At 42.7% G+C, this 26,527-nt stretch overlaps 2 protein-coding genes across 7 annotated transcripts in view; both read left to right on the top strand.

The window, feature by feature from the left end:
* The window catches only part of LOC118913914 (aldo-keto reductase family 1 member C15-like), a 28,462-nt gene extending 23,518 nt beyond the window's left edge, over positions 1-4,944 (top strand). The window contains exon 10 of one of the 2 annotated variants that reach the window (XM_036888252.2): positions 4,806-4,944. The gene's annotated coding sequence lies outside the window, so the exon portion shown is untranslated. Of the gene's footprint in view, positions 1-794; positions 978-4,805 lie in introns of those variants that run through there. The other variant, XM_057498115.1, reaches the window with a different exon arrangement.
* LOC130678831 (aldo-keto reductase family 1 member C15-like) lies at positions 938-19,387 on the top strand. Of its 5 annotated transcripts, none has more exons than XM_036888231.2 (10): positions 938-1,147; positions 4,806-4,973; positions 5,778-5,894; positions 6,756-6,833; positions 7,559-7,681; positions 15,705-15,814; positions 16,619-16,784; positions 18,390-18,472; positions 18,548-18,648; positions 19,192-19,387. In XM_036888231.2, exons 1-9 carry the CDS (start codon positions 938-940, stop codon positions 18,645-18,647), a joined length of 1,155 nt encoding a protein of 384 aa, XP_036744126.2. In that variant the 3' UTR covers position 18,648; positions 19,192-19,387. The 5 variants fall into 5 exon arrangements, with proteins under 5 accessions (XP_036744126.2, XP_036744130.2, XP_036744132.2 ...); XM_036888239.2 differs by lacking the exon at positions 938-1,147 and adding an exon at positions 3,174-3,338; XM_036888235.2 differs by lacking the exon at positions 18,548-18,648.
* The last annotated feature ends 7,140 nt before the right edge of the window (positions 19,388-26,527 follow it).

Below are 26,527 nucleotides of genomic sequence, written 5' to 3'. Positions count from 1 at the left end.
AAACTATAAAGGGGATGCTGATCAGTTCTGTAGCTGACACAATGTTGGGATAAATAATAAATTCGTGCAGTAATAGAATCAGGCAGAATTTTGACTTTGAACAGCCAGAGGGATGGGTTGGAAATAATAGGATAAAATCCAATGCCTCAGGCTGGGGATCTCTCTCAAGTACAAAGTGCACAAATATGAGAAGAGGGAAGCATGGCGTAATAATGACAAAACACCGTTCAGAGGAGTTTATCTAGCAGAGTTCCTTACCACTGAGAGTGTAGCTTCACTAATATGGCTTGTTGGACTGCATTCATAGAAGCCAGAATAATGTGAGCACAGAGGAATGAGTGATTCAGCCCACCCAGCGAGGTCATGGAGGACCTCGTGTAGGATGTGGGCAGGGCACCTGCCGTTAGGGTCAGTAGGCAGGCGTGCCTGAGGCTGATGGGAATGAGGGGTGTGGGTAAAATTGTAATTTATCCAGAATATCTCAGCAGGCTTTAGTACATACGCATATCAACAGGAGCTCAAGGGTGGAGAGAAGAATTACTTTAGTGGATTTGCATAATTCCTCAGGGGTGGAGAGAAGTTTATCTCCATATCAATGGGTAATTACCTGGGCAACTGAGGGCTTATCTGTACCTGAGAGGTGAGTGGAGGGCCATTTTTGCTGCTGGTGGAGCAGGAGAGAGAGATGGGCCAGACCGCAATTTGTAAGCAATAAATGGGTTTTAAACTTTATTTCTTCCTTTGGCTGATTTCGGTTTTTAAAAGTATTTTGCCCCTGGATTACCTTTCCCCAGACTTACACCTGGCACAGTTGGTAGGATTCCTCTGACCTCAAAAATCTGGCATAATGGGTGTGACCTTTTGGAGGGCTGCCCCTAGAAATGATGGGGAGAAGTGGTGCTCGCACTGAGGGACGTGTATCTACACTCGTGTGGTCATGGAGGCGCCACCACTGCTGCTGGCCATGCCGAACCCAGCCTGTGGCCTGAGCCTAAGGCTACTGCTTCTGCCACTGCTGCCAGCTGGAGCCTGGTCACAACTATGGAAAGAAGCAGAGGTCCTGTACATCTTAATAGAAAAGCAGCTGGCTGCTATGTACCACACCTTGTTGGCTATAGAGCCCATCGATGGAAAAGCTCTGACCAAGGTAATAACCACCTATCTCCCATCGTGAGGTGGGTGAGGGACTCGACCCAAAGGCCACAAAGTGGTGGGGCACAGACACCTACCATATATCATGTGACTGGCCATTTGCCTTTGGTATTCCCAGGGAATATTGAAGCTGATGCATTGACCCAGGTGTCCTGGCTAGAAGGAAAGCCTGACTCTGATGTGGCCCAATGGCTACATCAGTGTTTGTCGAACGTAGGCCAAAAGACAATGTGGGCTGTAGCCCATCAGTGGGGTGTGCCATTGACCTCTGAAGAAGTCAGCCAATCCCAGAAGGTGTGCCCTGCACATTGTGCAGATCAGCAAACCACCAAGAGGGGCCTAGAGCATCTCTTTGCGGCTTATGGCCGGTCACTGATGATTGAGAGCGATCAAGGCATCCACTTTATTGGACATGTATTGCAAAGATGGGTGCAACAATTAGGAATAAAATGGACGTGGCCTTGGACATTTCAACACATGGATCAGCAATGGCTGGCTCTTCTGGCATCTTGGGGAATAGGCCTGGAAGCTGGCCTCCTGCATATTCCTGTAATAACAGCAAAGTGGCCCCCCAAAATCATGGTTATTTGCTTCTACAGTCCTCGTGTCCTGGATGCAACCCCTGGCTGCAGCTGACATGTGATGGCTGAAATGGACGAGCTTTGGACTTAATCTGCAGCGGACTTTGAACCTAGCTGAATCCTCTGGCTTGAGAATTACTATGCTTATATTGCTGTTGTCAAGAAAAAAAATGCTTAAAGAGAGGCTTGACTTTGTTTCATGTTCAGTAAAAGTTTTATGGGCAATCTAGCATGGTTTTCAGGAATGAGTAAACAAGTGTAGAAACATATTTTGTGCCTAGTGATTGTTCTGTAAAGTACATTTACTTAATCTGCATAGGCTGAATCCTCTGGCTTGAGGATTGTCATGATTGCTGTTGCTATTGTATGTCATTAGTTTGGTTGGAAGAGGGGGAACAAGTAAATTGTAAGGTGAGAATTCTGGACAGATGACCTGTGGGTAAAATTGTAATTTATCCAGTATATCTCACTAGGCTTTAGTACATATACTACTGGTTTCAGTGCAGATCAACAGGAGCTCAAGGTAGGAGAGAAGAATTACTTCAGTGAATTTGCATAATTCCTCAGGGGTGAAGAGAAGTTCATCTTCGTATCAATGGGTAATTACCTGGGCAACTGAGGGTTTATCTGTACCTGAGAGGTGAGGGGAGGGCCGTTTTTTGCTGCTGGTGGAGCAGGAGAGAGAGATGGGCCAGACTGCAGTTTGGAAGCAATAAGCGGGTTTTAAACTTTATTTCTTCCTTTGGCTGATTTCAGTTTTTAGAAGTATTTTTCCCCGGAATTTCCTTTCCCTGGACTTACAAGGGGGGAAGGAAGAGGCTGTTCCAGGAGGAGGCAGCAGCTGATACGCGGCCAAAACTACACAAAGGTGTCCTGAAGCTCAGACAACTGCTTTGCTGAGACATTTGCTTTGCTGAAACATTCAAAGAAACAAGACGGAGAATCCAAAGGTGGAATGAGGTCTGATCCAGGGAAAAGGATTATGAAATTCCCTAAGGAAGTTTGTTTCATGTGTGCTCAGGAACAGGCATGGAGCTCTGTTCAAGGAACTCTGAATATCACTTTTTTGGTGGACATTTTGGACCAAATGAAGGGTGAGGATCTTAACTAAGGTCCTAAGGTACAATTAGTGTTTCAAAATGACCAGCCTAATGATTATTTTGCATCTTGTTGGGTAAATCTGATATTGTTATCAGGGACAAATTGCCACGGTTGATTTTCATTTTTAAACTTAGGAGTCAAGGGTGAGTGATGTTGAAGAGAAAAGTCAAACTCCTGTGCTGTGCCTGAAATTTCCATTGCCACTCCTGTGAGATATGCCTGCAGAGATGAGAAAGAGTTACAAAGAAGTCAGTAGGCTGCATACGGTTTTATTTCCCAATCCGTGTGGACTTAATCCCAGCCCTGCCTCTCGTTGCACTGGGTATAAATAATGAAAGCTGGAGCCTTGACTCCTCCTTGCCTCTCAGTCACGAAAGGTAGGGAAGGCAGGCGGACAGGACAGACTCGAGGACGGTGATGGACCTCAAGCACAGTCGTTCTGTGAAGCTTAATGATGGGCACTTCATGCCAGTGCTTGGACTTGGTACTGCTGCTCCTGATGAAGTAAGTAGAAGCCAGGCAGCTGGAGGGTTGAACACAAAAAGCCCATGAAAGGTGGCAGCTGCATGTGCCAGAGCCTGGGACACCCTGAGTGACTTGGCGGGGCCGATCTGGGCCTTCATTTCAGCAGTTCCCTTTGCACTGAGTGAGACAAGCTAATGACGCTGTGGATTCAGAGGAGATCATTTTGAGGGTGGATTCTCTTTATTATTGTTATTATTTTGGTTACTGAAAGTTTGGATGCTTCCATGTATTTTGGGCACTTGGGATGACTTACTTTATTTGTGGGACAACAACCCCGGGTAAGTACTGTTCCTCTGCTTCTTTCTTATGTGTTTAAAATCTGAGTTCAGGCTGCTCTTTCCACACAGAGCAGCCACCTGAAACAGAGCTGCTGTGCCCTCTGCTAGAAACTCCTGGTAGGCAGGGGGCCCAGGAGGAAAGGACCCCCCACAGGACCACGTGGTAGCAGCTTTGCTCTCATTGTTGGTGCAGGAGGTTTTATATCACGTAAACCTTTCTCTGAGAAAAAGGTGCTATTCCTGCAAGCATTAGGTGTTTGCAAAGGAAGACATAGGGGCACAGAGTAGTAATGGAGATGGAATCGGGCTTCTCACCGAATGTATTACCCACATGTCCACATGGTGAGTGCAGTGTATGTAGAGTGCCCAGCTCAGGTCACAGGGTGAGGCAGGGTTCTGGGTTATTAGGTGCAACTGTCTACATAAATGATAGACAGTAGCACATGCCATTTTGGTAGAGGTGGGACATGAACTATCAACAGCAAGTGGCTGCCAGTCTCCTTACAATGATGTGATCCCCCTCATACCCGCCATTACGCCTCAGCACAGGGGGTGCCTATTCTAGAGACACGGGCCTCTGCTAATGGTTAGATTCCCAGGGTCTCAGGGTCTAGCACAACGTCAGGCACACAGGAGGCACTTAATGAACGCTTGTTGCATAAATGTTGCATGAGAGCATCTGGGGAAGGAAAACTAGAAAACAATCATGATTGTCTCTAAACTGAGTTAAAGAGCCCAGTTCCGTGGACACTGGATGGAGGATCAGTATTTCGGCTTGTTTCCAATTCCAAGCCAAAAACTGATTCTCTGATATCTATATATTTACGTTACCTTCACCTTCACCATCACCTCCATTTCCATACCCATCTATATCTGCAGAAGATTATTCCACGTGACAAATTATTTCCTGTTAGCTACTTCCTTACAAGGAATTCTTTACTGATTGAACCTTGTGTTTCCAGGTTCCCTGGTGAGGCCCAGGTCACCAACTCATTCCCATGTGGAGTGAAGCCTGTGCTCCCAGAGTACAGGTTTGGTTCCCAGGCCACAACCACCAACCTGGGCACTAGGAGACCCATAGTAAGAGCTGGGGAAATGCTATTAAGGAAATAAATCGCTTCTGTGCGAATGGGGCTGCTTACAAATCCTCTTACTCTGTATCTTACAGGTTCCTAAGAGCAAGGCTAGGGAAGCCACCAAAGTGGCTATTGATGTAGGTTACCGCCATTTCGATGCAGCCTACGTCTATGAAAATGAGGAGGAGGTTGGCCAGGCCCTTCGAGAGAAGATCGCTGATGGCACAGTGAAGAGAGAGGAGTTATTCTACACCACCAAGGTGCCACGGGATGGGCTGGCAGGGGTCTGTTAGGCTGGATATGTTATTTATGAAAAACAACAATTTTGGTTTTGGTGTGAATAGGTCTTTCCCTCCTAATGCTGTGAGATTCCTATGGAAAAACAGAAAACCATAAAGTCTTGCTTGATTTGAGGCAACTGAGCAGGAGTCAGCACTCGTTTTACAAACTGTATTGTGCCCCTTACGTTCCATATGTGTTGGACAGACTGAGCAAGTGGCCACAGAGCTGAACACTCCTTTGATTCCTCAGCAGACCCTTCAGGACAGATCCAAGTGTGGTGGACATATTATTTACAAAATAGCCAGACTAGGAGTCCCTTCTCCAAGTCAGCATTGGGTGTACTGACATTTGTAAAGTTTCTTAGATGTAAACCCTGCTCCAGTGTAAAGAGGTCTCTACAGAATGATCTGTGTGCACGTACATTAAGGCTAACTTATGTTTGGACCAGGGCTCCCAGCAGTACTGTCTGCAGGCGTACACAGTAGGACTGCAGAGCCCATTGTCCTGTCCTGACCTGCCTTGACTCCTTTCAGAGATGACTTTGAATCTCTTACACTACTTTTCCTGCCCACCTCGGTTTCATTCCGTTTCCTTAGAGTCACTCAGATAAATGCCAGTGCCAGTTAAGGGTGTGACCAACACTAGGAGCAGCCACACAGCCCACCGCTTCTGATCTTTAGACCACAGTAGATTGTTTTGCTCTGTCTTCTAACTATGATGTTTAGTTTTGGTCCCAGATGTGGGAGATCATGAGCAGTTTTTATTTCTCTCGGTCACTGCAGCTTTGGGCTACTTTCTTCCGACCAGAGTTGGTCCGACCAGCCCTGGAAAGATCGCTGAAGAAGCTTCAGCTGGACTATGTAGACCTCTTCCTTATCCACGTGCCTGTTGCCATGAAGGTCAGGTTTGGGTTTGCCTTCCTCTGGTTTCCAAGACTATTTCATCACTGGTTTTGTGTCTCTGTAACCTCATTCCAGCTAGATTTCCTGGAGGCCTTCCTGAGAGAGGTGTGACAGTGTGGTAGATGGAAATGCTGCATGAAGGGACATTTCATGACCATTATGTCACCTCCCATTGAGACCTTTTTGTCCCCATCCCAGAGCCTTGGATGGAGTGAACAAGTTTACCTCCCAGCCTTCAACTAAAAAATTCGGGGAGACTAGTGGGCAGCTATCAGTGAGGTGTTGCTGTATGTAGGCCCTTAAGATTAGTGTCCTTGAGGGTGAGGAGTAAGTACAGATGGCTGAGGTGTGATGGGAAATCCCACCTCCCCTTGGACCTCTAAGCCCAGACAAGGTGAGCCTCCCTGGGACGGTCCATATTGTATGACCGGGCCCCGCTGGGCTTCACGGATCCAACCTCCTCTTCCAGTGGATTGGCTGAAACGTCTCCAATCTTCAATCGCTCTCAGTTGGGTTATTGCATAAATGGGATCAAAAGCACATTGCATAGTAATAATGCTCTGTCCTATCATCTGCACCAGCCTTTCCTTGTGAAGCAGGATCACTTCCAACTGCAGGAGAGCCATTCTCAGAGAGGTTTAAGGGTGTGTGGGTGGGAAGATGTGGATATACTTTGTCGCCAATTCTTAGATGATTCTGGGCTCCTTTGCCCTGTCTTCTCTTACACACCCCATCTCTGTCTCTCTCTGTCTGATTAGTAACCACAGCCTCATGCAGGTGGCCTGACCAAGCGCCTTCAGACCCAGGAAAGCCATTCATAGACGAATCCTTCTTCATCCTCTCCTGTCTTTATTCCAGCCTGGGGAGGAGCTTTTCCCCAAGGATGCCAGTGGGGAAATTATTTTCGAAACAGTGGACCTGCGGGAAATATGGACAGTAAGTACTGGTCCCAACACCAGGAGGTATCTTGCAAGCAGGCAGAAGTCACTGGGGTGGGGAGGGTGGTCAGAGGAAGGGGGCTGTGGCCCCCTCAGTCTGCCCTCAGCCTCCTCGCTGGGCTCCTCTGTACGTCATTGCTGTCATCGGCAAAGCAAGGATGAATGAGGTCTATTTTAATCTAATCTAATCTTGTGTTGGTCTCAGTAGGGGTCTCTTTGCCCCAGGGGGATGCTCAGAAGGCAAACTTGGGAGCAGCTGGAGGTCTACCTGTGACAGATAAGCACCCCCACTTAGGCAGAAGAAGTGCTGTCTGAATTAGCACAAGAAGGAAGGCTGACCTTGCTTAGGCCATTGCAGAGACTCCTTCACCGTTCTAGGAAAGAGGCACAAGGACGTCCTCCTAGTGAGAGTTCCTCTTTGCCCTTGAGGACAATACCATTTGTCAGAGAACTGTTCCTGCCTCATGCTGACATAAACACATGAAAGAGGACAGGAGGCAAGGGGGACATTTAAGCATCTTAATATCTACTTACTGTCCTGGCTGTGCATGTCATAGACTCCAGGAAATACAATGTGTGTACATAGCAGCAAAGTAGATGAGGAAATAATATATTAAGATGATGAAACTTTTGGGTTCAAATTGTCATATTATGTTAAAACAGATTTCCAGCTGAAAGGGCCAAAGTGCATTAAGGGTTTGCCACTTGTTTCCTTCCTCCCAGGCCCTGGAGAAGTGCAAAGATGTGGGTTTAACCAAGTCCATCGGGGTGTCCAATTTCAATCACAAACAGCTGGACATGATTCTGAACAAGCCGGGCCTCAAGTACAAGCCCGTGTGCAACCAGGTGAGCGCCCAGCCCACCGTGGACTCCTTACTGTGTGCTCTGCACACCTTCCTTAAGTAACAACCCCCGTTACTTCATGATGTGGACAGTACAGATGACTGTTCCTTCACTGCAGTAGGAAGTGCCAAAGAAGGAAGGTTGAGTGGGGTGGGAAGACTATGTATCCATGACTCAGAGGTGGCCTTGAAGTTCCTCTGAGCCAGTCAAGGGCACGAGCCAAATGGGCACATGGCCAGACTGATCTGGAGCTCAGGAAGGCTGTCAGGCAACAGGGGCAGATTTTGGAGGTGTAGGTTTATGGGTGGTAATGAAACTCACAGAAACGGGTTAGCTCCCCCGAGAAAGGTCACAGAATGAACAGGAGGAGGGCAGGATGTCAACATGTAAGGATCAGGCAGGGAGGCACTGGTTAGGGGATTGAATACGAGTTTCCAGGCAGGAGAGAGGAAAAGAGGAGAGTGTGGTGAGCGGACAGCCAGAGGAGAGGGCAGAAGCGGTTTAGGGAGCCAGGGGTGGGGCCCGCTGAGGAGCAGCCCATCCCCCAGGGATGCAGTGGACATGGACCTGCCTCCACAGCCTTATGGGAAGTCCCGCTGGAGCAGGTGCAGAGAAAGCACAGGCGTGGGGAGCGAGGTAATGGGCAAATCATACCAGAAATACTTTTTAAATGTAACTCCATATGCAGTGGATCCGTGATATTATAGATGTTGCCAGCTGTGATACTGAATAGTTGCATGGCCTATTGGCTAAACAGTTTGTAAAACATGCAAGAAACCATTCACATAGTTATTTTTATATAGTATTTTATGACTAGGAATTATTTGTGGAGAACAATTCAAAATATGTTGAATTATGACCCTGCCCCTTCTTTCATTACCTGACTCCCTCCACCACCTCCTTCTCTCTCCTTTTCTCAACATTTATTTGTGACAGACAGCATCTGCTGCCATGCAACAAACACCATGATACTGTACAGTTTTATGGACTTTTTGTAAAATAATTTGAAATTCATGCTAGAAACCATTCACTTATATTTTCAGCTTATTTTATGATTAGAGACTATTTGTGAAGAATAATTTAAAATACATTGAAATATGTCCATGTCATTTTCCATCTTTTTGTCCACCTCTTTCACTCAAAGAAATCAGCTTTTTCTTTTTAAAATTGTTCTGCACAGTTTCTTTGTTTTATACAATTTTTAAAATAAACATATTATTGATATACACTCTTGTGAAGGTTTCACATGAAAAACAATGTGTGGTTATTACATTCACCCACATGATCAAGTCCCCCCCTTGCATACCCCCATTGCAGTCACTGTCCATCAGTTTAGTAAGGTGCCACAGAGTCATTACTTGTCTTCTCTGAGCTACACTGTCTTCCCTGTGACCCCCCCACACCATGTGTACTAATCATAATATCCCTCAGTCCCCTTGTTCCTCCCTCCCCATCTGCCCTCCCCCACCTCTCCCCTTTGGTAACTGCCAGTCCCTTCTTGGAGTCTGTGAGTCTGCTGTTGTTTTGTTTCTTCAGTTTTGCTTCATTGTTATACTTCACAAATGAGGGAAATTATTTGGCACTTGTCTTTCTCTGCCTGGCTTATTTCACTGAGTGTAATACCCTCTAGTTCCATCCATGTTGTTGCAAATGGAAGGATTTGCTTCTTTCTTACGGCTGAATAGTACTCCCCTATGTATATGTACCACTTCTTCTTTATCCATTCATCTACTGATGGACACTTAGGTTGCTTCTTGGCTATTGTAAATAGTGCTGTGATAAACATAAGGGTACATATGTCTTTTTGAATCTGTGATCCTATTTTCTTAGGGTAAATTCCTAGGAGTAGGATTCCTGGGTCAAATGGTATTTCTATTTTTACTTTTTTGAGGAACCTCCATACTACTTTCCACAATGGTTGAACTAATTTACATTCCCACTAGCAGTATAGGAGGGTTCCCCTTTTGCAGCATCCTTTCCAGCATTTGTTGTTCTTAGTTTTTTTATGCTGGCCATTCTAACTGGTGTGAGATGATATTTGCATTTCCCTGATAATTAGTGATGTTGAGCATCTTTTCATGTGTCTGTTGGCCATTTGAATTTCTTCTTTGGAGAAGTGTCTGTTCATATCCTCCGCCCATTTTTTAATCAGGTTATTTCCTTTTTGGTTGTTGAGGTATGTGAGTTCTTTATAGATTTTGGATGTTAACACTTTGTTGTATATGTCATTTACAAATATATTCTCCCATAATGTAGGATGCCTTTTTGTTCTGTTGATGGTGTCCTTTGCTGCACAGAAGCTTTTTAGGTTGATGTAGTCCCATTTGTTCATTTTGGTTTTGTTTCCCTTGCTAAAAGAGATGCATTCAGGAAGAAGTTGCTCTTGGTTATATTCAGGAGATTTTTACCTATGCTGTCTTGTAAGAGTTTTATGGTTTCATGACTTACATTTGGGTCTTTGATCCATTTCGAATCTACTTTTGTGTATGGGTAAGACAATAACCCAGTTTCATTCTCTTGCATGTAACTGTCCAGTTTTGCCAACACCAGCTGTTGAAGAGGCTGTCATTTCCCCACTGTATGTCCATGGCTCCTTTACCATATATTAATTGACCATATATGCTTGGGTTTACATCAGGGCTCTCTAGTCTGTTCCATTGGTCTACATTTGTTCTTGTGCCAATACCAAATTGTCTTGATTACTGTAGTTTTGTAGTAGAGCTTGAAGTTGGGAAGCAAGATCCCTCCCTGCTTTATTTCTCCTTCTCAGGATTGCTTTGGCTATTCGGGGTCTTTTGTGGTTCCATATGAATTTTAGAACTATTTGCTCTAGTTCATTGAAGTTTGTTGTTGATATTTTGATAGGGATTGCATTGAATCTGTAGATGGCTTTAGGCAGGATGGCCATTTTGACAATATTAATTCTTCCTATGCATGAGCACAGAGTGTATTTCCATTTATTGGTATTTAATTTGTCTCATGAGTTTCTTGTCATTCTCAAGGTATAGGTCTTTCACTTCCTTTGTTAGGTTTATTCCTAGGTATTTTATTCTTTTTGATGCAATTGTGGATAGAATTGTTTTCCTGATTTCTCTTTCTGCTAGTTCATCATTAGCATATATAAATGCAACAGATTTCTGTGTATTAATTTTGTATCCTGCAATTTTGCTGAATTCAAATATTAGATCTACTAGTTTTGGAGTGGATTCTTTAGGGCTTTTTATGTACAATATCATTTCATCTGCAAACAATGACCATTTTACTTCTTCCTTACCAGTCTAGATGCCTTTTATTTCTTTGTGTTGTCTGATTGCCGTGGCTAGCACCTCCAGAACTATGTTGAAAAAACGTGGGGAGAGTGGGCATCCTTGTCTTGTTCCTGATCTTAAAGGAAAGCTTTTACCTTCTCGTTATTAAGTATGATGTTGGCTGTGGGTTTGTCACATATGACCTTTATTCTGTTGAGGTACTTACCGTCTATACTCCTTTTGTTGAGAGTTTGTAACATGAATCAATATTGAATTTTGTTGAATGATTTTTTGGCATCTATGGATATGATCATGTGGTTTTTGTCCTTCTTTTTGTTGATGTGGTGGATAATGTTGATGGATTTTCTAATATTGTACCATCTTTGCATTCCTGAAAGAAGTCCTGCTTGATCATGATGGATGATCTTTTTATGTATTTCTGAATTCAATTTGCTAATATTTTGTTCAGTATTTTTGCATCTATGTTCATCAGGGATATATTGGTTTGTAATTTTCCTTTTTTGTGGTGACTTTGCCTGATTTTGGTATTCGAGTGATGCTGGCCTCACAGAAAGAAGAGGAAGGAATACTTCCAAATTCAAAGTTTTGAAAAACTTTAAGGAGGATGGATATTAGGTCTTCACTAAATGTTTGATAAAAATCAGCGGTGAAGCCATCTGGTGCAGAAGTTTATTCTTAGGTAGCTTTTTGTTTCAAATTCAATTTTGTTGCTTGTAATTGGTCTATACAGATTTTGTGTTTCTTCCTGGGTCAGCCTTGGAAGGTTTTATTTTTCTAGACAGTTGTCCATTTCTTCTAAGTTATCCAGTTTGTTAGCACATACTTTTTCATAGTATTCTCCAATAATTCTTTGTATTTCTGTGGTTTCTGTAGTGATTTTTCTTTTCTCTTTCCTGATTCTATTTACATGTGTAGACTCTGTTTTTCTTGATAAGTCTGGCTAGAGGTTGACCTATTTTGTTTATTTTCTCAAAGAACCAGATCTTGGTTTCAGTGATTCTTTCTGTTGTTTTATTCTTCTCGATTTTATTTATTTCTGCTATTATCTTTATTATGTCCCTCCTTCTACTGACTTTGGGTCTCATTTGTTCTTCTTTTTCTAGTTTTGTTAGTTGTGAGTTTAGACCGTTTGTATGGGATTGTTCTTCTTTCCAGAGATATGCCTGCCTTCCAATATACTTCCTTCTTAGCATGGTCTTTGTTGCATCCCACAGATTTTATAGAGTCGAACTATTGTTGTCATTTTTCTCCATATATTGCATCATCTCTGTTTTTATTTGGTCTTTGATCACTGGGTTATTTAGGAGGATTTTGTTAAGCCTTCATGTGTTTGTGGGCTTTTTGTTTTTCTTCATGTAATTTATTTCTAGTTTCATGCATTTGTGGTATGAGAAGTTGATTGGTACAATTTCAGTCTTTTTGAATTTATTGAGGCACTTACTGTGGCCTAGTATGTGAACTATTATTGAAAATGTTCCATGTGCACTTGAGAAGAATATGTATCCTGCTGCTTTTCGGTGAAGATGTCTGTTAGGTTCATCTGTTCTAATGTGTTGTTCAGTGTCTCTGTCTCTTTAGTTATTTTCTGTCTGGTTGGTCTGTCCTTTGGAGTGAATGGAGTGTCATAGTCTCTTAAAGTAAATGCATTGCATTCTATTTCCCCCTTTAATTTTGTTAGTATTTGTTTCACATATATAGGTGCTCCTGTGTTGGGCACATAGATATTTATAATGGTTATTTCCTCATGTTGGATGGACCCCTTTATCATTATATAATGTCTTTTTCTCTTGTTACTTTCTTTGTTTGGAAGTCTATTTAATCTGATACAAGTACTGCAACTCCTACTTTTTTCTCCCAATTGTTTGCGTGAATTACCTTTTTTCCATCCCTTCACTTTTAGTCTGTGTATGTCTTTGGGTTTGAAGTGAGTCTCTTGTAGGCAGCATATAAACGGGTCTTGTTTTTTATCCATTCTGTGACTCTATGTCTTTTGATTGGTGCATTCAGTCCATTTACATTTATGGTGATTATCAATAGGTATGTGCTTATTTCTATTTCAGGCTTTAGATTTGTGGTTACCAAAGGTTCAAGGGCAACTTCTTTACTTTCTAACAGTCTAATTTAAGTCACTTAGTATGCTATTACAAACACAATCTTAAGGTTCTTTTTTTTTTTTCTCCTTTTCCTCCTCCTTCATTCTTTGTATATTAGGTATCATATTCTGTACTCTTTGTCTATCCCTTGACTGACTTTGGGGATAGTTGATTTAGTTTTGCATCTGCTTTGTAATTAATTGTTCTACTTTCTTTACTGTGTTTTTATTTCCTCTGGTGACAGCTATTTAGCCTTGGGACCACTTCCATCTATATCAGTCCCTCCAAATTACACTGTAGAGATGGAATATGGCAGGTAAATTCTTTCAGCTTCTGCTTATCTGGAAATTGTTTAATCCCTCCTGCAAATTTAAGTGATAATCTTGCTGGGTAGAGTATTCTTGGTTAGTGGCCCTTCTGTTTCATTGCATTAAATACATCATGCCACTCCCTTCTGGCCTGTAAAGTTTCTGTTGAGAAGTCTGATGATAGCCTGATGGGTTTTCCTTTGTATGGGATCTTTTTTCTCTCTCTGGCTGCCTTTAATAGTCTTTCCTTATGTTTAATCTTTGGCATTTCAATTATTACATGTCTTGTTTCTGTCCTCCTTGGGTCCCTTGTGCTGGCAGATCTGTGCACCTCCATGGCCTGAGAGACTATTTCCTTCCTCAGATTGGGGAAGTTTTCAGCAATTACTTCCTCAAAAACACTTACTATACCTTTTTCTCTCTCTTCTTCTTCTGGTACCCGTGTAATGTGAATATTGTTTCATTTGGATTGGTCGCAAAGTTCTCTCAATGTTCTTTCATTCCTAGAGATCCTTTTTTCTCTCTCTGCCTCAGCTTCTTTGTATTCCTCTTCTCTAGTTTCTATTCTATTTACTTTCTCCTCTACTATATCTAATCTGCTTTTAAATCTCTCCAGTGTATGTTTCATTTCAGATATTTTATTCTGTAATAATTGAATCTCCATCCAATATTCTTCCTTGAGTTCTTGAATATTTTTCTGTACCTCCATGAGCATGTTTATTTTTATTTTGAAATCTGTTTCAGGAAGATTGATGAGTTCAATTTCACTTCTCTTTTTCTGGTGTTTGAGGGATTTTGCTTTGAACCAGCTTCCTTTGACATTTCATATTTGTATGTGGAGCCCTCTAGTGCCCAGAAGCTCTACTCTGGAGCTGCTCAGCCCCTGGAGCAATGTCAGTAGTCACACGGGTGTGGTGCTGGTGCCTGGGGGTAGGAAAGAGCTGTTTCCTGCTTCCTGACTGCTGTGCCTGTCGCCACTGCCAGAACCAGTAGGCTGAGCACGCAAGTTTAAGCCCCTGTGCTTTGTGTTTGTAACTGCCATAGGAGGGTGCCCCCTCTGGCTGGCCTGACGCCAGGGAAAGTGCTGCCAGTTTGTGAGCCAGTGTGGGCTGGCTTGGAGGAAGGCACAGCAGGTTGTATATCATGCTGAGGGTCCTTGGAGCTGCATAGCCAGCCGGGGGGATGTAGTGCCTGAAGCTCCTGAAAGTTCCCAACCTGCTGAGCAGAGTGTGCCTGGACAATTTTATCCACTTGTGCTTTCTCCTGAGCAGGAAGCTCTGTGCAATCCTTGTCCCATCAGCAGCCCTGTTGCTGTTAGGAAGTCTCTTAGACTGCCCACCTTTCTTTTGTCCCAGAGCGGCCAGATGTGGATCCCTGTTTTCCACAAGCAACTGGAATCTCAGTCTTTCTAGGTATTATGCCTGTCTTAGCTTTCCAACCCCACAAATCTCCAGAGCACCATGCAATGTAGGTTTGTACTCCTAGACCAGATATCTAGGGCTGGGTGTTCAGCAGTCCTAGGCCTCCATTCCCTCCCCAGTCCATTTCTCTTCCCACCAGTGAGCTAGTGTGGGGGAACAGCTTTGGTCCTATAGGATCATGGCTTTGGTACATTAGTCTGTTCTGTGAGTTCTGTTCTTTTCTCCAGGTATATGCAGGTGTATGCAGTCTGGTGCAGCCTTGTTTCCTGTTGCTCTTTCAGGATTAATTGTACTAACTATATTTTCATATTATATGTGGTTTTGGGTGGAGACCTCTGTCTCACCTGTCATGTTGCCATTTTTAAATTCCTCCTGTTCGGCACAATTTGTTTTACTTATTGATCCCTGTGATACAGTTTGATATGACTGTGTTTTTTACTTCCTGTAATTTGGAGGTTATATATACAGGCTTGATAGTATATGTGTGTCATTGCGAATTTGCAAAATTTAACCAATAGGACATTTCCTGCCCAGCATACTTACTGTTCCTATTGAAGATCACTTTGTCCTCTTTATGTCGAGTAGGAGCCTCTTCAAGTGAGCTCCGTCTGACATGCCCCAGAGCCTCCGTTTCAGCTTTGCTTTCTCCAGTGTTAGATATTCTAGGCTCAATTTGTAGATTGTAGAGACTGCCATCTGGGAAGAAGTGTCTGTAATAATTTCAGACACTAATTAAAAAATATGATGAAAATTGTTTTATGTCCTTCAAATCTGACAGCACATGAGGGTGTTTCGGGAGGTGCATGGAAAGATTACCAATTTGGAAGACAGGGTACATGTAGTACTACTGTGTTAGATACTTGGTCAAAGGGCTTCTCTAATTTAATGTAACTGGCTCATGTAGTCTGATTCCTATTGGTCTTGGCAATTTACAGGTTGAATGTCACCCTTACCTCAATCAGAGCAAACTCCTGGAATTCTGCAAGTCCAAGGACATCGTTCTAGTTGCCTACAGTGCTCTGGGAACCCAAAGAGACCCAAAGTGGTAATGAGAGTGTCAGGTCTGAGCTGTGTCAGCAACTCTGTTGGGGATGAGACACTTCTTACATTAAGTTTTAACATGTTTGTACAGAAAAATTAATACAGAAAAACATTGCCATTGTAGTATAGTGAATTCTCACGTGCCTTCACTGAGTTTCCACCATCTCAGCATTCTTGGTTCTTGTTTATGCACATGTGCAAACCCCACTCCAAATGTTACCGTCAACTGTCACTTTATGACAACATTTATACAGCTTCTCATATCTATCTTAGCGTTATAATTTTTGAGAGGTGGATTCAGTATAATTCACACCCCTGTGCTAATACAGAGCCCTTCTAATTCCCCAAGAGTCCTTCAGTGTCTTTTATGGAAATTCTACCTTACCATGTCACTGATTTTTGTGTTTAACTTTAATTAGTTGGCCATGTTCCAGCACCTGCCTCATGTATAAGAGCAGACATGGAGCATGTATGCTTTTGTGTCTGGCTTCTTTGGCTCACATCTGTCTATGGGGTTGATCCGTGCTGCTTTAAGTGTCTAGTTCATTATGTTTATTGCTGCATAATATTCTTTTGTGTGGACACAGACAGCACAAGTTTTCTCTCCATTCACCTGTTGATGGAATTATTGGTTATTTCCCATTTGGCACATCTATGAATGAATTTCTGTGAATATTTCTGAAACTCTTAATCATTCTGACCATACAAAGCTACTTCTCTCAATTATCTGGGGAATTTGGGAAAAAGGTGTCAGCAACACTACATTTCCAGTCCTACACCACAGTCTGTGTGTATTTTCTTTTCTCAGGGTGCCAGAGGACAGCCCACATCTCTTGGAGGATCCAGTCTTGAAGGAAATTGCCAAGAAACACAGTAGAAACCCAGGCCAGGTCGCCCTGCGCTACCAGCTGCAGCGGGGGGTGGTGGTCCTGGCGAAGAGCTTCAATGAGAAGAGAATCAAGGAGAACTTCCAGGTACAGGCCTGCAGTCCCTCCCAGTGAGGAACGCATGCCAGAACTGGGGCTGTCTGTCTTCCCTTACAACATGCAACTATGTCCCTTCATATCACTCACCTCTCCCTGGGTGCCACGGGTGCAGGGGGACGAGGGAGCACTAGCCTCAGGGTCCTAGGTTGTATGGATCCTGGTTGTAACTTTGCCATGTCCTTGTGTGATGTTGAACAGTTTTCCTCTCTGTTTTTTTCATTGGATCAGGGAGTCCATCTGTGCAGTAAAGACCTTTGAAAACCCTCATTCCTCTCCTTCCCCTCTTCTATTTGTATTTCAATATCCTATTTTTATTTCAATATCAAACCCAAACGGGATTAGCTGCTATATTGAACCATCCAGGAACCCATAGCACTTGGCATCGCTCTGTTAGGGAGGCTGTGTTCACCTGGTTAGCCTACATGATGTGTTTCTGTCAACGTGCTGTCTGGACTTTGAGACTCCCTATGTTAGCTCTCAGCACCTTTCCCAAGCACAGCTCCTAGCAGGTAGCAGGCCAGATAGAAGCTTCTAGACTGGCCAAATCAACAAATGAATTGGTGGTCTCCACAACTCTCCCCATATATCTCCAGTGCTTTGTTTCACCCAGGGTCTCCAACTTCATCATGAGCCTCTAGAGAATGGTGAAAACTGCATCAGCTCTACCTGTTTTAAGATGACAGCTAAAATTTCATCATGACTTTAACATTTGCAAAAGATGACATTTGGATCCTATTATGATTTATTTGCTCCAAAACCTACACAGGAAAATTTGAGTTCACTGAATTTATGGAAATACCTGATAGGGAAAGCTAAATCTCATGGTACAACCTATCAGGAAAAAAGTTCCATTTTTTCAGTTCAACTCAACATTTTAATACATATCCCCATGGCACTGTGGTATATTTTAAGATGACCGACAGAGAGAAAAAAGATAATTGCACTGAATTTTCTATGAAATTGTCCCCTGGATGAAATACTGAGCTTCTAGCTTTTGTATTTCTTACTAAAAAACTGTCTGCTTTGCTGTTACTGGACTCTCCATTAGGGGCTGTTCATTGTCAAATAAGAACAAATCTGAATTTAAGGAAGAAAGATGCATTTGAAAGGGAGAACTCTCTGAATGTAAGATGTGTGAGTGTGTCTCATGTCCATTGGAAAGTTTCCTGCTGTGGGAAGAGTAAGCTCATCTGGGAAGAGAAAGGTGTGGGTGGTATCAGCTGCCTGTGGGGTCACCAGGTTATGGGGCGGACTCACAGGGACAGCTCTTCCTTCCACGCTGGCTTTAGTTCACGGCTGCGTCTAATTCTAGGGGTGGGAGGGAAACCTGAGAGAAGTTTAGTCAGGTCAGCAGGTGTTTTGTCCTGATTGTCGAACTGTCTTTTTTTTTTTTAGGAAAAAAGTTTTTTTTCCTTTTCTTTTGCAAGCACCTCACTTGGAAAGGTGTGGGGTGGATGAGACATAAGCCTCTCATTTGTGAAGTGGAGCAGAGGAGAGCGATGGGAAAGTGCAGGCAGAAGCACCTTGTCTCTGTAGAGCTGCCAAGGCCCCTGGTTCCCAGGCAGAGGCCATCTGATCTCTCCTTCCTTTTAGGTTTTTGACTTTGAACTGACTCCAGAAGACATGAAAGCAATTGATGGCGTCAATAGAAACTTCCGATATTTTAAAGCACAATTGTGAGTGAGTTGAATGTTTTCATTTGGTTTTCTGTCACATGGAGTTTGTCAGAGGCTAAAACTTTTTGAAATCAGTGAGGCAGGCCTGCTGTCTGGTGTAGAAGTGACACAGGAGCTCCCTGCAGACCTCAGAACAAAGGTGAACTCCAGGACCCCATATGGGATCCGACAGTAAGGTGAGCAGGGCCCAGGCGGGACCAGAAGAAGTCCAGTCCACCAAGACCTGCATCCCTGAATTCACTGCTGTCGTGGGCCTCCCCCTGTGCTGTAGGACATGCCTTTGGGTGGCTTTCCCATTAGATTCAGAGGCACAGTGCCTGCGGCCCACTGCACTTTCAGGCCCCATGGAGATGGTTCATTTTTCATTACTTTAATAATGTAAAAAAATGATTATATTAATAGAGACTGAGTAATAATGAATCCTGCATAGATCGTATTCAGGTTTATCCTAACACAATTGTAAAATTCCTATTTTATGGGGTGGTGGCATCAGCTGTGCCTGGGGGCTGTGAGCGCCCTGCTGCGGCCCTGCTGCTCTGAACGTGGGGGATGGGCTGCAGGGGCAGTTTGCCCTGGAGGCGTGGGAGTGGGCGGGGCTCCGGGCGCGAGGGCGTGGTTGTCACTCAGAGATTGGAGCAGGGCCTGAAGCTCCCTCAGAGAAACCCTCTCTTGGGCAGTGAGACAGAGCTGCTGAGCTAATGTCCTGCTTTCTCTTTCAGTGCCGTCCATCACCCTTGGTATCCATTGTCTGAAGAATATTGACTGAGGTCAATCACTATGGGCTCTACCAGAGTTTTTTCCTTCTAGAGTGTGCGCACGATTTCTGTACCTGCTGGAGCTAATGGGAAGCAGGGTCTCTGGATTCAGGCACTTGCCCTTTTATCTCTTAAAGAAATAAAAAGACTTCAGAATAAATCTGTTTTTCCTATAATTAAGATACATACACATTACAGAAAGTTTGGATGATAAAAGGAAATGGTAGAGTATAAGATAACCTGTAATTAGGCCATATAAAAATGCTTAGTGGTTGGAGCAGTTCCCTCATGGTTTTCCTAACCAAAAGTGGGTGTTTGTATTTATATACAATATTGAAATAATCTTCAACATACTTTTATACTTTTTTAAACGTTAGCAAAAGTATTTTCTGAAGCTATCAAATACTACTTAAAAATTCCAGTATTATATTTAGCTTGTGCTAAATCAGCGCATCCTATTAGTTTATTAAGTTCTTAGTCATCTGTTTATGTTTTGGTATTTTGATTAGTTCCTGAGTATTTTGCCCTTTTTTCATTTATTCATTCAGGAAAACTCTAATGAACATCCTTTATGTGCCAGGTATTATTTACTCAATAAATAAAATAGAAAGATCAAATTAAAATAAGAAATATAGTGAGTGTATACTCTGGCAGAAGAAGAAGAGTGGCTGATATAAGGAGTATTAGATGTCAGAAAGGGGTAAGTGCCATTGGAAGATAATTCTGCACAAGTCCTCACATTTGTGCACATGTGATAAAAGCACTGTGCCCTTTATTCTTTGCCATTCTTTTCAAAAAGTTCGTTCAGCAAACATCACAGAATTTAGAGACAGTGGCTTCCTTCAGTGAAATGTAAGGTGCTTATTTAATGTGCAAGGTAGGTAAGAGATAAGGTCCTGGTAGTTTGTGGTGGGGAGCGTGTGTTCTGTAGGCTTTTAAAAGGACAAGGAGAAGAGGAGAATGGTATTGCAGGTTCTGAGCAGAACTGCACGAGCTGACTTCTTTTAAAAGGATCACTTTGGGTGTTATGTTGAGAAATAAAAGGGGAAAAAGAACCCTGTTTTAGGGCTCTATATAAAATTCATGTGAGACATGATGCTGGCTTGGATATAGTATGAGGAGGCACGGTGGTCAGAAGTTGTTACAGTTTGCATTTATTTGAAGAGTAGAGTCAACACGGCTCTCTAACCTTGTGAAGTTCTTGGAAAGGAACAAAAGGTTTCAAAGTTGACACCAGGCATTTTGATTAAAGAACTGGAAGGAAGGAGTTGCTGTTTTCTCAGGTGGAGATGAGGTAGGGGGTACAGATTTTTGTGGAACATGGTGAGTCCAATTTTAGAACATGTGTGGGATGCCCATTAGGTCTCCAAGGGAAGATGCTGTGTTTGCAAGTCGTGAAGGGTCAGTGCAAAGCTGACCTCATAGGGTGGCACCAGTGCTCACGTTCCTCTGGACTTGCTTGGAGGTAACATTTCTATGGGGTTTAACTCAATGTGTGATAGATTTACTTGACCTGGTTGTATTCTAACCTAAGCCGACAGCAAAGTCAACAGTTTTCAATTCACAATTCCCATGCACTTTCCACCTGGCCAGGAGATTCGCAATCTGTGAATATTGCTGATTAATCCTCTGAGAGCAAGAACCCCAGTGGAGTCTAAGGGTTTGAGTAGCATTACAGGTGATACTAAAATAAAAAATGATGGCAGCTGAGGCAGTGGTCCCAAAGGAGCCTTATTATACTGCAGGATAATTGAAGATTTGGGACCAGCCAGAGTGTTTTCTGGTGTAGGGTTGGGGGACACATAACATATATGGGAAGTTTGAGTGATTAAATATTGTTATAACACAGAGCACACGTCCAGCAAGGCCAAGACATGAGGCTCACAAAGAGGCCACATACTATGGAGCGGAGCGTGACCTTCCTCTGGGGGGCAGACACTGAAAGCCCCAGGGGGCCACCTTGACTGGGATGGGTGGTCCTGCTGGCCTGTGGGCACTGGCTGGTGAGGGCAAGTGCTGGGGTTCAGGACCCAACTTGGGGAGCCTCTGCCCTTGGATGAAAGATGTTGAAGTGTTTCCACAGCAGCTGTGGAAAGACTACCCCCTGTTCTTGCATTACCTCGGCACCTCTGTAGAGAAGCAGTTGGCCATCAACCTGCCTGTCTCTCTCTGGACTGTGCTCTGCTCACTTCATCTATATGTCCATCTCTTTGATAAATGGCACTGTCTTGATTAGTGTACCTTTATAGTAAGTCTTGAGTTGAGCCTATTTGAATCTTCCAAATTATTTCTTTATCTAACATATTTTTGCTACTCTAACTCCTTTTTTTGTCCATGAGTTTGTCAATTTCTAAAGAATTGTGCTGGAATTTTTAGCAGGATTGCATTGAATCTAGAGAATTATTTGGGGAAGAAATAACAAGGAGTCATTTCTGAGTCTTCCAAACTTTGGATTGGATCTCTTGATGTATTTAGATATTTTTAACTTCTGCATCAGTATTTTGCATGCTTTAGCATACAAATCTTGCACATATTTTTAATTTGCCCCAAAATATTTTGTTATTCTTAATACAATAATGGATATTACTGTTTCTGAAATTTCAAGTTCTAACCCTTTTGTGGCATATGTTTAAACATGCTATTAATCTTTTAAATACTGGCTTTGCATTCTGTGTGCTTACTAAGTTCACATATTAGTTCTATTGGTCTCAAAAATTGTTTTTGGAATTTTTGCTGTTGATAACATCATCTGTGAATAGATGCATCATTATGTGTCTGTTTCTTGTAGATAGTATATAAGAAAAGTTTGCTTTTATCCAGTCTGAATATCTCTGCCTTTTGAATGGAGTGTTTAAACCATGTATATGTACTGTAAGTGACAATATGCTGGGTTTATCTCTACCATGCGTTCGTTTCCTATTTGTCCCATTTGTTCCTTGTTTCTTTTTTCTCTTTTTCTGCTTTCTTTTGTATCAACATTCCCTTTGTGTGTATGTAGCTTCATTATTGTCTGATTAGCTTACCTCTTTAAACCTGTCTAGGGATTCTCCAAGGTCTGTACTGAATTCCATGAATGTTTAACAAAAATCCTTTTGTCTGCTTGTTAGAACTGAAAACAGTCTCAGCTCTGTGAAGACTGTGGTAATTGATTAACTAAGAGCTCCCTCATCTACATGTGTTGGGAGTTCCACATTCTAGTAGTTGGTCTATAGTGAAGGGAACTCCTGGACAGAGTGTGGGGCCTCTATTGCTGTACAGTCCCCTGTTCTCTGTACGTGTCATGCAATATGCAGCTTCCTCAGCCCTCCTGTGCTCACCTCAACAAGCCTGACGTGCCCTGCGGTGTTTCCCTTCCCTGCAGGGCAGTCTGGACCGTGTGTCCTGTCAACTACGGCTCTCATGCCCGAGCACCACAAGACTTCAGGATATATGCTCTGCTTCTTGGAGGCTTCTGCCCCGGCCCCAAGCCTCCACACCCCCTCCCAGCCCCCAGAGCTCAGTAAATGTGCTTGGGGAAAGCACCGCAGTACATTTGGGGCTTTTATTTTTGTAGTTGCGAATCTACAATGCTAGCCCTGCACCATGCCGAAAAGTCTCTCTGCTAGTTTAGAATTCCCTGAGTAGAGGGTTCCTATCTGGGTTAAGGCTGACAGCAGCTCATCACAGTTGGGACATTTATCCATGAAAGAAAACAGCTAGTGAGAGTTAGGGCATGTAGGACGGCTCTTTCCTTCTGGGAACTTGAGTTTGTGTAATATCTGAGTCCTCAGAATTTTCCAGTATATTAAAGTGTGGTTTTATAATTTATCTGGTTTTTATTTTCTTTTTCTTTATCTCTTTCTTGATTATTAATAGCAGTAACGTTCTCCTTCTTATTATACTGCTGCACAGTGAACTTTTGACTATCTTATTTTTAACTTCTATTAGCCCCTCCCTTTTTCTGATTGTCTGTTTTAAGGAAGGAAATTCTATTTTTGACTTAAGGATTCATTCTTATCTTATTCTTGTGAGGGTTCTTTTGTATTTACATTAAAAAATTCCACTGCCTAATTGTTTCTATGTTGGTGATTTTCTTTGTAAATTCCTTTTTCATCTTTGTTTTTGGGGCTTCTCTTTTCTCTGTCTTTCATGCTAGAGATTTTCCTCAAATGACTGTACTCCTGGCTATGTATTCACTTTTATATGTAAACATTCTAAATTAATATTGACGTTATAGCCAATTGTGCTGTTGCAATTTTCGCTGGTTGTCAGTGTTCCTTGGTGTTGGTTATTTCTCACAATACCATCGGTATGACTTGAATAAAGGATGAGAATTTGCATGTGTTTTTGACAACTGAGACCCATGGAAGGCACAAGTGGAGGCTATGGGAACATGGAAGGGACAGATTGGGGAGGCCCAGCATTCTTGGGTTCAAAACAGCAATGTGAAATGTCCTGTGGTCATGAATAAGGTTGGAAAATAGTGCAGAAATGGCCACTCACCTGCAGTAAGGTGCCCTTCAGGCTAGCAAACATTTATTCAATGCTGCCATGAATAAGACATTAGACACCACCCAGATGAGATCATCCTTCTACACTCTGTGATCTGGATGTAGAATATGACAATCAATGTGAGCACATATGAAACACAAAAATTGGACAAAGATAGAAGTCATTCTCTACGGTATACCTGTCTGCTGTCAAGTGGAAGACCATGACAATCTTCACAATTAATACTATTGCTGGCCAGCATTTCAAAAAGTGTCCTTGCTAGGTCATCATGGACACACTTCAAAGAGAGCACATATACAAAGGTGTGCAGGCAAATAAAAGCAAGATGCGTTCGATTACCAATGAGTAATGTGATCATGCTGATATATAAAGTCTGCATACAAGGAGGTGAGAGTCACAAAGACTGAGTATTTGAGAAGAGGCTCAGTACTGCTGTGTGGGACTCCATGCTGGCAGGGGTTGGAGGAGCTAGAGATCAAATAAAACTCTCAGTAGTTTAAATTAGTTCAAAAATCAGGCCAGGAGAAAATCACTGGCCCAGTTTCTGAGGACTTGCCATGACATTACTTAACTACTATTGATGATATCAGACAGAGTTTTAGAATGTGAGATAGGAGAGGAAAGAAAAACATTGTGATTTCAAATAGAGAATAAGGTAGATAATATTCATGATAGTTCAATATACAGAACAATATCTGGCAAGGTTTTAGAATTCATTGCTTAGTGAATGGTTTTGGAGTTCATAGAAGAGGAATTGTAATTTCTAGAACCTAGCTTACACTTTTACTCGGCAATAATCTTGTCAAAATAACTTATCTTCCTTTGACATAGTCATAACGGTGCATGGGATGCCCCAGAACTCGCAGACCATTTGAATTTCATCTCAGCTTTATTAAGATGCAGAAATGTGGCCTTGAATTAAGATAAGTAGTTGGGTGATGTATTGACTGTTTATACATAAAGAAATTAATTGGCCAATGCTGGCCTACAGAAGTGTTCTCTTTAAAGTGCCATGTCTTTGTCTTCAAGCCTGTAAAGATTTAGATGTTACTTTCTTCAAATTTGCAGTTGGGACAATGTTTGAAGGAAGAGGAAAGATACTGAAAGGTTGCAACCAGGATAATCAGAGGATTCAAAATTCAGTATAAGAATATCTAAAGTAATATTGTTGATTTTGCAGAAGAAAACTACTCAGAGTAGGGAGGTAGATATTCAAATATATTAATGCATTTCTTATTAAAGTTTAGTTAGACAGTAGTTCTGTCAAACTTGGTGTCTATTGCAGTTATCTGTAGGTCATTATTCAGTACTTGGATTCCTAAGTCTCACCACACATATGCTGAGGTTGTGAGTTTGAAACAGAGTCCACAAAGCTGCATTTCTATAGGGACACCCTGAGATACCGATACAGTTTACGTTGAACAACTCTGCATTGTATTTATTATTTTTAGTCCCACTAATTTACATGAAGACAAAGAATGGCAGCTGTCAGCAAACACATATGGGCTAACATTAGGAACAACCATCTAGTACTTAAGCTACCCAAAAGTGGAATACATTGCCCCATGAGGTAATGCCTTCCTGCACTGAAGAGATTCAAGCATCATTTGATGATACTTCACAAAGGATATTGAAGGCCAGCTTGGAGTACCAGGGGGCCGGTTGAATCTACTACTCCTGTGTGGTCCCTGCTGATCCTGATAGTCTCTGGTGGGAAAATATCATTAAACACTAAGGAAACACCAGTGGGATTGACAACAGAGCATCTCCCCTCTCAGGGGCTGCTTGGGCATTTATCAGTAGGCTGAGGGAATCGTGGAGTGATACCGCAGAGGATCCTCTCTGAGGAGGTGGCCCTGGAGCTGATGCTAATTCCTGAGCAGGAGGGAGTCCGTGAGGCTCTAGGGGAACCTCTGGTTGCAGCACAGGTCTCACTGTGACTCAGATGCCCTCCTAGCCAAGAGCGTGGCAAGGGCACAGGCATTTCTTGTAGACTGAATTTGGAGTTGAAGCCTCTTCTTGAAATGGGTGAACTCGAGATGTGATCCAGAGGACCAACAGGTGGTCCCTGTCTGCGTTGTTGCTGGCCTAGGAAGGGGGGATTGGAGCAGCACCTGCACAAGGACAGGTTGTTGAGAAGGACACTGTGAACCTCTCTGGGAGCATCTAAAGCTGTCTTTCATATGCTCCATTTGTGTGCATGTTGGATGGATTCTTCCAGGTCACAAGGCAAAGTTCTCTTTGTTGCTTCTCAATGGACTTCCACCTGTTCAAGGAGGATGATATTCATTCTTGACATTTTATTCCGTGCTAAGTAAATACTTTTATCTTAACCCTGGGTCACCCTTTCCTTCAGGATCACAGAGACCTAATTGAACACTGTCTTTTGTTTGGTCAAATCTCCTTTCAGAGTAACTTGGGCTCCATCCAACTCCGCTTAGTTCTTGTGCAAATAATCATCATGCTGCCCTCCTGCCTGGACTTAGATGAACATGATACTGTAGGCCTGGGATGTTCACTCCTCCTTTGGTGTAAGTGACTTGGTGTGGGGAAGAAGCTTCCTCTATGCTGGGGGCTGATGGAGAAAAACCAACCTGCGTCTCCCTTGGTGGAGCTGTTGTAAATGAGATTGTTGTCTTTATTAATTTTTTGGACAATTCATTGTTAGCTTAAAGAAATGCAACTGATCTTTACATATTGATTTTTGCATGTTCAACTTAAGTAAGTTTGTTAATTAGTCCTGAGCTATTTGGCAGAATCTTCATGATTTTCTACATATGAGAACCTAACATCTGTACACAAAGATTTT

Source organism: Manis pentadactyla, chromosome 3, assembly GCF_030020395.1.
Source record: "Manis pentadactyla isolate mManPen7 chromosome 3, mManPen7.hap1, whole genome shotgun sequence".
Lineage (NCBI taxonomy): Eukaryota > Metazoa > Chordata > Mammalia > Pholidota > Manidae > Manis > Manis pentadactyla.
The sequence above is the reverse complement of the archived record's forward strand: the minus strand, read 5'-3'. Positions and strand labels throughout refer to the sequence as shown.